Source organism: Camelus bactrianus, chromosome 4, assembly GCF_048773025.1.
Source record: "Camelus bactrianus isolate YW-2024 breed Bactrian camel chromosome 4, ASM4877302v1, whole genome shotgun sequence".
In the NCBI taxonomy this organism is placed as follows: Eukaryota; Metazoa; Chordata; class Mammalia; order Artiodactyla; family Camelidae; genus Camelus; species Camelus bactrianus.
In genome coordinates this window covers 64945942-64957946 of record NC_133542.1, presented here as the reverse complement: position 1 = coordinate 64957946, position 12005 = coordinate 64945942, and the positions used below count along the sequence as shown (strand labels likewise).

The window sequence follows — 12005 nt, the reverse complement described above, 5'->3', positions numbered from 1 at the left end:
TCACAAGACACGAAGCAAATGTGCGTGTCTCCCGTGATCTTTTCCTCCACGCTGTGGTGTTTGAGAACTTTTCCTTTTAGGAGTAGTTTTGAAAATGGTGTGTGTGGGTGCAGTTTAATTATAGTCTCATTTTTCCAGTACAGCTATAGGAGGTTTGTTTTTTTCCTTTAGCCACGCATTTGTTTCTTCAAAGAGCTCATCCCAGTCTGCAATTTCCAGAGTTCTAAAGTATTTTTAAAATAAGGTTGTTCGTCTCTTTGAAATCTGGGCGCATGTGCTCCCTTCAAACAGCACCTGATGACACGCAGTGGGAGCGGAGCAGCTTTCCCAGCTACACTCTCAGCCTTATTCTGTTTTCTTTGGTTGTTCCCCCTGCCGCACACACTGGTTTCTTCAGCCGCACTCCCAGCCCACTTTCCCTTGTAATCCCACTTCTGAGAGCCTTTCCGAAGGAAATAATTTAAGTGCAGATAAAGATGTATGCACCAAGATGTTTATTTTACAAAAGTGAAAAATTGGAGATGACCCAGACGGCAGCTGCATGTCCGCCTCCGAGGGATAGTCATGTACTCATTAAACGTGGCGTCTCTAAAGCAAATCTGGTAAGAGAAGGGCTTGTAATCAAGTACAAAATGAAAAATTAAGTCCCGATTCAGTACCCCCCAGGCCAAGATGCACAGAAGAAAGAACGGAAGGGAAGCCAGTTGCACGTCTGTGGTGGGTACTGGAGGAGAGAGGGCTTCTTTTTCTTGATTCTGGTGCCCATCTCCTGGAACAAGCCTGTATTCGGTCGCATCAGCGTTTTAGAGAAGGAGGGACAGCCTGCACCTGGGAGTGCCTTTGTGATTGCTTCTTGCATTTAGTGCTGTCACCTCCCTCCTGGAACCAGTGCCAGAGCAGTGCTAGAGGCGGGATCTGTGGTCTGAGCGATATTCACGGTAATCCTCCTTTAAATGTCCGAGACTGTCATAAAGAGTGTTTAGACAAATGGAAGAGTGCCTTTGCAAATGTGTGAGCAAGAAATTATTAGGGAGCACTCTTTTTTTCTTTCTTTCTTTAATGTTTTCCCTCTTGATGTTATTTCTACTTCCAGGAAAATCAGTTGAAGCGGAAATGAACACCCAGAAGGAACTGAGAGAGAGGTGAGTGTGTAGCATCTGGTGAGAAGACGTCATGGGTTAGGTTTGTCTGCCAGCTGTTTGAGCATCCAGGCTCCCTCCTGTTCTGTTAGTTTCCTGCATCTTGTAAATAAAGCATAAACACCTATGAAACTGACAGTGGTCACTGGAAACCGGGATTGCACACTGTGTGTCCTGCAGCCCTCGTTTGGTTGCATTCGGTTGCTCCTGGCATTTCTCTGCTGGGGGATTGGATGCAGACAACACATTCCTTTTGTTGGCTCCTGGGTCCCTGCGGGATGAATTCCAGACTCCTGAGCCTGACCCGTCTTTCCTTTCCATCATGTGCCCCGTGCTTCAGTCTCACCTGACTTCCGATGGTCCTCCAGACCATGCCTGTGTGCAGGCTGTACGCTCTGCCTTCGTCCTCTGGGGACTTGAGGCCCCTCCTCCAGAGTCAGTTCACATGGAAATAACCCTTGGTCTCCCCGACACCCCCATCTCTCCACTACGCCCCGGAGTCAGACACTTCTGTGACTTGGCACACAGTTACATTACAGCACTTACCACATGGTCCTGTATTATTTTCTGCATTTATCTTTCTGCACTCAGAGTTCCTTGAAAGAGGTAAGGAGACAGCATTAACTGGGTGTTGGAGTGTGCCAGCAGCTGCCCGAGGCATTCCCATTCATTATTTCTGACCCTAGAAAGTAAGCGTTATTGTTCCCAGTTTAGGATGAGGAGCCAGAGGGTCAGAGTTACATACTTGCCTTTAAGAGGCAGAGCTGGTATTTGAACTCGAATCTCTTGTTCTCCGGCACCTGGGCTCTTATTGTTACTCTGCATTGCCTTCTGAGGGCAAGGACTGAGCCTTGATTTTCTGTACACCTGCTCCAGCCCCAGCTGTCTGGCATGTAGTTGGAATTTTAAAAACGTTCATGGAATAAATGGATTGTAAACACTCTTAGCTTGCTTTTGTGGCCAACTGGAAACGTCCGGGTCCTGCCCTCCTCTGTCGACTTGTTAAAGGTCCTGACTGTTGTTCGTGCTATTGGTGTTTCCCTCGTTTTTGAAGCTGCGACCCTTTGGGCTCCTGGGGGCAAAATAAAGAAACAGAGCCTAGTCTGGGATGCAGAAATTTAGATTTTATTGGCATCGTGAAGGCCACCAGCGTCATTAGAGTGAGCAGGAGGGAGGTATGACAGCTGACTGGGAGACATTTCAATCCGGGCTTCTGGAATTTTGGAGAAATACTCCTTCCCCACTGCAGTTTTCTCCAAGATCCCTCCCAGTTCAGCCCTCCACCTCCATCCTGATAATAGCGGGGGTCCTGTCCCACTGGCAGGCTGCAGAGAGGGCACTAGGGGCCTCCCAGCGCGGAGACAGTCCTCTCTGAGTTCGGAAGGGTGAGGCCCCGGGGGCGGGGCTTGCTGGGAGAGCGACCGCGCTCCAGGTGAGGGAGATGTGGCCCCTTTGAGCAGCGTGGCCGGTGCTCAGCATGTGAGGCTGGAGAGACTGGCAGGGCCAGGTTGGGCTGGTCCTCAGAAACTGTATTGAGTCCAAATTCTGATCTCTGGAAAGAGGGGAGTCTTTGAGAGAGAGTAAGCTGGGGCTGGACACGACCAGAGGCACCATCTTGGAAGATGAGCCTGGAGGCTGGAGAGTGGGCTGGAAGGAGGCGGGAGCCTTTTTTAGCGTCCTCAGCCGTGTGCCACCCTCCCTTTTCTGACAGGTTTGTTTCTTTTCCTTCTGTTCTACTGTTCTCAGCTGGAGGCGTAACACTCACATGGGTCACTCCTAAGCTAATTAGATGGGTGCCCTTGGCCCCTTACGCTCTTTGGCGGGGCGGCAGCGAGCCCGGGCATCCATCACGCTGTCTGAGCAAAGATGCATCTGGTGTTTACCTGTTAATGAACGCGTTGCAGCTTTGGAGTCCTTTGCTCTTGTCAGAGCTCATGAATAATGAGACAAGAAGTAATAGGAAAAAGTGGGAGAAAAAAAGAGCTTAATTTAAGGCGCTTATCTATAATGGAGATTCATGTGGGCTTTTCACGGAGTTCAGGGTGTTTTTCCTCCTGGCTTAGGTGGCCCTTGGGAAATACAGGTTCATAACCGAATGACTGCCTGAGTGGTGATGTCGGGGCTTTCTCGGGGACCACAAGGGCTTTGAGATTCTTAAGCCCATTTTAAACCCACTTCATGGGTTTGGGTTGGCCTCCCACATTCTCCTGGGGCCTTGGAGCCAGACAGACTGGATTCAGATGTGGGCTCTGCCACTTAGAAGCTGTGAGACGGTGTGCAAAGTTTGATGCACCTCAGCACCCGCCCCCCACCGCCACTGCCGGCTCTAATGAGGATGGTCCTCCCTGCCTCCGAGGTTTCTGTGAGGACCACGGAAGATAGTACAAGTGAAACGCCTGGTCCTAAGCGGCCATTTGATAAGCAGCTGCCATTGACTCGGACTCTCCCTTGAGGTCCCTCCTCTACGAGCCAGATGGTGGCTCCCCCTTCTTCACTGGCTCCAAATTCAAGCCCACCGAGCCTTTTTTGGGTTGTCTTTAGAATGTCCTTGCTTAAAAAAATGCTCTAGGGAGGGCACCAAAACGAAGTTGCAAACACGGGTGAATCACAAAGAGCCAGTCCCCCTTAGTCTTCTCAAGTCATGGCCCTGGCTTGAGATCTCGGCGTGGAAAACGGTTTCTCTTTCAATCCCAACTGTCAAGGATTGAGGAAGACAGCTTAAGCTACCAGCACATTCTCCCCAAGTCTCCTGCGCCCTCAGCCTCTCGTGCGCCGTCCGACTGTGACATGTCTGAGAAGTCCTCCTTCTCGCGAGACCAGAAGCAAGACGGTGAGACCGAGAAGATGTCGGTCCTGGCGAACAACTTTTCTCAAGGTAAGCCAAGCTCTGCGAAGCATCTTAAACACAGCAAGACTTCCTGGTGTCAGCAGTAATGTGCCATCTCACCTTCGTACTGAAGTGGAGGGTGGTGACATTTGAGTATTTGTCAGATGAGAGGAGATCCTGTGAGGGCCCCAGCCGGGCATTCAGTGTCGTTTATCACTGGGGAAAGCCATGGCTGTTGGAAGTGTTGGCGATTGGGGAAGAGTCGTTTTATTTTTTAATGGTGACTTGTTACGTGACTTGTCACTTCCTGGCTCATCTGACAGTGGCGGGCTGGGGAGCACTGAGGTCCTGTGTCAGCCCCAGGTCCGGTCAGTTCCCTCTTATTTCTTTCAAGCTCTTCCTAAGGTGGAGTCACTTTGAAGACCCTTGCTTTGAATTACAGAGGAGCCCGAGAGTACTTCACCTCCTGTTCATCCAAAGTTTGTATTCGATAAATCTGCTGTGTTTCTCTTTAGTGTGAACCTTGGCCCACTGGGTCAGCCCCTGGTCCTGCCTCTGACCGTGGAGCCATGGGCTCAGTTGGCAGAATCAGCCCCCGAAGGCCCCACCTGCCTCTGAGTGCCCCTTTACCCCTTCTGTATTTGAGTCTTGACCTCCTGTGGGGTGTTAGGTAGGGCTTACTGTTCATAAGTTCAAGGGAGGGTATAGACCAGAACAGATAGACCTTCCAAGTGAAAGGCCAGATAGCGTGTATTTTAGGCTTTATGAAGCATGTGGTCTTTGTTGCAATTACGCAGTCATGCTGTTGCAGCAGAAAACAGCCTTAGAAAACATGTAAATGAACAAGGGTTGGGTATGTGCCAATAAAACTTTATTTACCGAAACCGGTGGTGGGTGGATCTGACCCAGGGGCCAGAGTTTTCCGACCCTTGGTGTAGACGCTGGACCTCAGCTGACATCCTCTGGTTCTCTGGTCTCTCCTTTTTCCAGTGGGTTGTTTGCAAGGTGCCCAGAAGGGACCCAGAGAACAAATCAGACAGTGGCACCTCCCTGCCAAAAGCTCTTTGTTGATGCCTGATCACATAGTACAATGTGATTTTAAAATCCTTTTTTAGCAACAGGGCCCCCCCTTTTCAGATGAGACCAAATATGTAAAAGTTACATAAAATAAATAAAAGAGATACATTTTTCCAAAGAAGTAGAGCCTTTGTCCCTGGTGGTGGTCTCTGAGCCTCCCCTAGGATACTCAGGGCCAGAGGAGCACGGTTTGAAACTATACCGAGAGCATGAAGTGTACACGTTTGATGTAACTCCGGTATCAGCTGGGGTCCTCCAGTAGCCTGTCCCCTATATATGCTTTCTTTGGATTTCTGGCTCTGTCCCTCTGCAATTTCTCTGAGTTTGTCTGTGCTTGGTTTCTCTTGGTTTTTTCTGGCTCTCCGATCTGCCTTCTCTTGATTTAAGTCAGACCACAAATTGTTTCCCTGTTCCTAGTGACACCCGCTGCTGCACTGTTGTTAGTCTGGCACGGAACTCGGGTCCTTTCCAGAAGGCCTGAGACCACTCCCACCAGGCCTTTGGGGAGGGGCAGACTGAGGCTGTCAGGAGCTAGAGGGGGCGGGGTTTACACCGCAGCAAGCCGGACCCTGACGCGGGAATGTTTGTTTTTTGTTGTGGTTGTTATTACTGCATCTGTTGCTTGCTTTTTTTTTTTTTTTTAACTTTTTTTTGTTGATTTATAATCATTTTACAATGCTGTGTCAAATTTCAGTGTAGAGCACAATTTTTCAGTTATACATGAACATATATATATATATATATATATATATATATATATAATTCATTGTCACATTTTTTTCTCTGTGAGCCACCACAAGATCTTGTATATATTTCCTTGTGCTATATAGTATAATCTTGTTTATCTATTCTACATTTTGAAATCCCAGTTTATCCCTTCCCACCCCCTGCCCCCTTGGCAACCACAAGTTTGTATTCTATGTCTATGAGTCTATTTCTGTTTTGTATTTATGTTTTGTTTGTTTGTTTTTTTATATTCCACATATGAGCAATCTCATATGGTATTTTTCTTTCTCTTTCTGGCTTACTTCACTTAGAATGACATTCTCCAGGAACATCCATGTTGCTGCAAATGGCGTTGTTGGTTTTTATGGCTGAATAGTATTCCATTGTATAAATATACCACCTCTTCTTTATCCAGTCATCTGTTGATGGACATTTAGGCTGTTTCCATGTCTTGGCTATTGTAAATAGTGCTGCTATGAACATTGAGGTGCAGGTGTCATTTTGAAGTAGGCTTCCTTCTGGATATATGCCCAGGAGTGGGATTCCTGGGTCATATGGTAAGTCTATTCCTAGTCTTTTGAGGAATCTCCATACTGTTTTCCACAGTGGCTGCACCAAGCTGCATTCCCACCAGCAGTGTAGGAGGGTTCCCTTTTCTCCACAGCCTCTCCAGCATTTGTCATTTGTGGATTTTTGAATGCTCAAAAGCTTCCCACTAAAATCTGGGACAAGACAAGGATGCCCACTATCACCACTCCTATTCAACATAGTCCTGGAAGTCCTAGCCACAGCAATCAGGCAAGAGAGAGAAATAAAAGGGATCCAAATTGGAAAAGAAACGATAAAAGTGTCACTATATGCTGACGACACGTTACTGTATACAGAAAACCCTAAAAGGTCCACACAAAAACTACTAGAGCTGATCGAAGAATTCAGCAAGGTAGCAGTTTACAAGATTAACTTTCAAAAATCAGTTGCATTTCTTTACACTAAATGAATCAACAGAAAAAGAAAATAAAGAAACAATCCCCTTTAAAATAGCACCCAAAGTAATAAAATACCTGGGAATAAACCTAACCAAGGAGATGGAAGAATTATACACAGAAAACTTTAAACCATTGGTGAAGGAAATTAAAGAAGACTTTAAAAAATGGAAAGATATCCCATGCTCTTGGATTGGAAGAATCAATATTGTTAAAATGGTCACACTGCCCAAGGCAATCTACAGGTTTAACGCAATCCCTATCAAACCACCTGGGGATGTTTGTGACCCCGGTTCTTTGAGACGCTCCTGCTTTGGTACCCGGCACTTCCTCTCTCCTCTAGCCTGCCCTTCTTTTCTTCACTCTCCTCCCCTACTTTGGTTTATTTCCAGCATCTCTTTTATCTCTTATTCCTCTGAGGACGCATGACCCTGGGCTTCTCAAGTGGATTACCAGGGCTTTCCTGATTGGGCGCCCTGCTCTCTGGAGCCACGCTAATAAGCTCACGCTTAGCTTTTTGAAGCTTGTTTCTCTTCAGACCTGTGGTCTCTGCGTCTGGTTTTCCTTTTGTCTTGTTTATAATCTGAGTAGAGAGATAATTGACTGCTTTTCCTTTTTGCACTTAGCATTGTATCATAGGTTTTCTGACATATTGTTACATAGCATCATTTTCAGTGGCTTCAGAACAGCCCGTGGAATGGCTGGACTGCAATTTTCTTCATGTTCCCCTGTTGCTGAACATTTAAGTCATTTGCTAAAATTTCACAATTGTGAACAGTGCTGCAGGGAATATCTTTGAACATGAAGCTTTCCCCTTATTTCAGGGCATTTTCTTAACCAAGTGTCTATAAACTGGAACCAGTAGACAAAAGATAGATATGCAGTTGTTTTTGGTGGTTGCTTCTTACAGACTCTGTTTTAAAAAGTTAGCATTTGTCAGCAGGGTATTATCATAAGAGTGACAGATCTTTTTCTCTCGTTTTGTGAAGACAAGGGTATTGTCTCCTTCTCCTCAGTTAGGGCTACATAATTAATAAGTGGTGTCTGGTTCAACTGGGCATGTTTCCTTAAGCCCAAGTGATGCTTCCAGTTCCCGGCCGGGCTCCGTAGAAGAGGAGTTGTCCGGATGACAGCTGAGTGTTTTACCCCAGAAGCCGGCAGTATGTGATGTGGATAAGCCAGCAAGGAAGGCTGCAGTCAGAACAGATAAGTTCCTGACTTGCTCAGACCTGACTGGCCGCTGGCAGATTTGCAGGGCAGCAAGGCAGGGAGGGCAGCAGTGTCGTGACGTCCTAGTTGGTGGCAGGCAGGGTCCCCAGACTTTCCACCAAATGACTTGCCACACTTCTGGCCTTAATAGGAGATAGCTAAAGATCTGGGAATTAAGTCGTCTCATAAACATTCAAATTCATGGCAAAATTACTATTTAATTAGGAAAAGATCTGTAACATTGTGCTACTTTTAAATGAAAGTCATTTTGGAGGAATTAAAACTGGGTCATAACATTAGTATAATGTTTTAGAACAAACATTAGCAAGACATACTGAGTATACCCTAATTGATGAATTAAAGACATTAGTTTTGCCTTTGGATACTTACGGTGATTATGCTGTATACACTGATTCTAGAAGCCCACCTCTGGGGTGGAACTCTGCTTCCTCGCTTCTTTGTTAAAGTGAGATGTGGCAGAGACGGGGAAAATAATGCATGCTCATTTTAGAAAATTCAGAAAAATTAATTTGTGACACAGTGTGTTAAATATTAAGATGTATTATAAAAGTTTTGAGAAGCCTAAAATCTATCCCCTAGAGGCAGTCTGTGTTAATATTTAGGTGTATTTCCTTCTTTTGTGTTATATGTGTTGTTCCCGTCTACAGATTTTTCAGTAGAGTGTGATTATGCTGAATAACCCATTTTGTATCTATATTTTCCATGATATTATATGGTCTTCCTAATATAATTTTAATAGCTGTGCAATACTGCATCATAGTGGGGGTGATTCAGCTACTTTAATAATTTGAGTTATTTTCAGTCCTGACTGTTAAAAATGGTGCTAAGATGAACATTTCTATGCATTCTGGCCAGTGATAGTCAGCATCTCTGGTGATCTCTTTAAATTGACTCTTAGAGGTACAATTACTTGGTTAAAGACATTGGAAAGAACTTTTCTAAGGCTGCTGATAAAAATAGTCCTGAAAAAGCATACACATTTATATTCACTCTAACAGGATGTGCTGAGAGTACCTGTCTTACCCTCCTCACTAACGCTGAGATGATCTGTTTTCCTTTGTCTTTAAGTCTTAAATCAGTAAGTGATAAATGGATAACATATTCCTTTCAAAAAATTAGTCTTGAAAATATCTGAATTCGTTATGATGGTGCTTTAATCAACTCTCAGGCAATTCAAGCAGACTTGAAAGTGATCTTTCAGTTTCACCGTAAGGAAGATTTTAAATTAATATTTGATATTTGGAAGAATAAAAGGCAGTATTAGAGTTAGCATTAAAATTGTATGGAATATAATTTTTCCATGTGATGTAAAATATCTTCTTCGTGGAGGGCTGCCGAGACTGGGCAATAGCTCAGCCTCCCCAGGCCTAGGAAAGAATTACCGGTTGCCGACTCTCTTAATACATCCAATACTATTTAGAATTTCAAGATCACTGCATAATCTTAAATTATTCAGTTTGTTGGGGGCTTCAGACTTTAAATTAAAAATATCCTCCTTCCTGTAGACTTACTAATGGAACACATACAAGAAATTCGAAGTTTGAGAAAACGTTTAGAAGAATCTATTAAAACAAATGAGAAGCTCCGGAGACAGCTGGAACGACAGGGATCTGAACAAGGTAAGGGGGTCCCTCCCAGAGGCGGCAGGGGCTTCGTTTGTGCCGCGTTTGCCTGGGTAAGTGTTCTGTGTGCTGCGAAGAGCTTGGGCCTTGTGGCCAGAGAGATGTCAGTTCAGATCCTCACTCTGTGCTTACCTCCAAGGCGACCTCATGTAACCTTGCTGACTCTCAGTTCTGGTAGTTCACCTATTAAATGGGGATAATCATTCCCATTTGTTCTTTGGTGATGAGAATTGACTGCGCTAACTCACGCGGAGTCCCCCACCGTCCCTGGCACAAAGCAGGTCCTTGGTAAATGTTCATTTCCTGATCATCAGAGGAGTCCGCCAGCCTCTAGCGTCCTGAATTGTGGTTAACTCCACATTCGACTCCAGAAGCTGTAGCGAAATAGAGAGGTATGCTCAGATAAAACAAAGCAATAATTGGTCTTCTTGTCAATAATGGTTTCTAAAAGAATTAGCATTTTAGCAATCTGGTAAATCTCGCACGCCAGACACGAGGTTGCCAGTGTTCCTCCATAACCACAGTTAGCTCCGAATGGAATATTCTTCTATGGAAAACTGAAAAATACATATCTTTTTCTATAGGTAAGACATTCACATGGTTCAGAAATTAATATTCCTATTCGCTACCTGTGAGTCCTTTTTCTCCCTTCTCCTCCCGCTTTTGAGAGTTCCCTTCGGTGCCCTTACAGTGTCAGCGCAAATGCAGAGACTTACTACTCTCCCCTTCACCTACCCGAAAGCTAAAAGGCTTTATACCCCTGTTCTCTTCCTTCCTTCTTTCATTGCATATATTTTGAACATCCTTCCTTATTGCTCCGAAAAGAGTGTCCTCACTCTGGGAAGAATGCGTCCTGAGAGCAGCTTTGTGCACAAGGAAAAGCCTGAGTTGGTTTGGGAGCTGGACTGACCTGGGTGTGGACCTAGCTCTTCTGCTGTTTATCGTGACTTTGGGCAAGTCACCCACCTCTCCCAGTCTTAATTATCTTAGCACATGGAGTCACTGTGAGATTAAACGAGGCAATGTTATGAATAGGGCCTTGCTCAGTGCTGCACCCAATAGAAAATGATTTTCCTCATCATTGTCAGTTTTGTTTTACTGCCTTATTTTGTGCAACATTATTAGTTTAACATTGCAAAGCTCTGCAGTGGGTGGGGACACTAATGTCATTGCCATTTTTGGGGGATGAGACAACTGAGTTCTAGAAAGATGTAGTCAGTGGGCCCCTGGTCCAATTCTCCTTGCTTTCTAGCCCATCATAGCCATCAGCCCAGAAGGACATCTCTTCGAAGTACTGTATCTGCTTAGTTTGCAAGATGAACAATGGTTCCATTTCTGTCTGTGTGTGTCTCTCTCTCTCTCTCTTGCCACTGCACCCCTCCCCCATCCTGCATCCTCCCCCTCTCACTCCCAGGGAAATTGATTAATCTGAGTTATTAGTCACATCAAACACTGGAAAGAAATACACGCCTGAGCCCATCACATTCACTCTTGGTAACGCCTGAATTAGATTCATTCTGTTTTACATTTTCCCCAGCAAATCCAATTATAGAATTATTTGGGGGCTCAAATGGCCACCAGCTACAATGGAGCAGGCAATTGCTCTGGAGAGTAATTCACTCTGATGGGAAGGTTTACAAAAAGGCATTCATAAAGTATTTATGCTGGTGGAGAGACGTGCTGTTCTCACCATGTTGTCACAGTCCCCGAGAAGACAGAGAAATAATAGTGCATCTGCCTCCCCCCTGCTGTGAAATGTTCATCTTGGGAGCAGGTTTGAGAAAGGCACGGCTCCTTGTAATGTTGAGGTGGAATATTGTTAAAAACTGTCATCTCACGCATTAGATCTTCCAGCTTGTCACCAGTTACACGAGCTTATAGCGGTGACTTTCAGAGGAAAGACAGGCCTCTTAGCGTCAGAAGTGGACCCCGCTGGCTCAGGCTGTGTCAGGAGTTGTTCTTTGGCCTGACGATTCTTCTGAAAAGTGACCACGTCAGCTCTCATCATAGTAGACTTCTGTAGAATTTTTCCGGTTCATCCAGATTGCTCTCCGGTCCTGCTTTGGCTCCAGCCTATCATCAGTCATGATATTAACACAAATGGTAATACAATAACAGTAACATAGATCATTCTTGAGTTAGCAGAGACTTAGGGAAGTTATGAGACCCTGGTTCAAACCCAGGTGTCTCTGGAAAGACAGCAGAGTTCAGAGGGGAGAGTGGAGGAAGATGGCGGGAGGGATATATGAGAATTACAAAAATATACGACATCGTGATAAGTGAATCATCGGCGTGAGGAAGAGGTAATGCTGGAGAGTGAGCGGAGTACGAGCTTTGGCTTCTGGGAGACCTGGTGCCGTCCCTTCCTTAGGGGGAGTCTGGCTATTACAGGATGCTCTCA

At 45.3% G+C, this 12005-nt stretch overlaps 1 protein-coding gene across 5 annotated transcripts in view; it reads left to right on the top strand.

The window, feature by feature from the left end:
- Positions 1 to 12005, top strand: part of CDK5RAP2 (CDK5 regulatory subunit associated protein 2) — a 167473-nt gene that overhangs the window by 133164 nt on the left and 22304 nt on the right. For all 5 annotated transcript variants that reach the window (XM_045513130.2, XM_010950351.3, XM_010950349.3 and 2 more), the window contains exons 26-28: positions 1094 to 1142; positions 3842 to 4014; positions 9488 to 9601. In XM_045513130.2, the coding sequence (XP_045369086.2) occupies positions 1094 to 1142; positions 3842 to 4014; positions 9488 to 9601 (336 nt within the window). The remainder of the gene's footprint in view (positions 1 to 1093; positions 1143 to 3841; positions 4015 to 9487; positions 9602 to 12005) is intronic.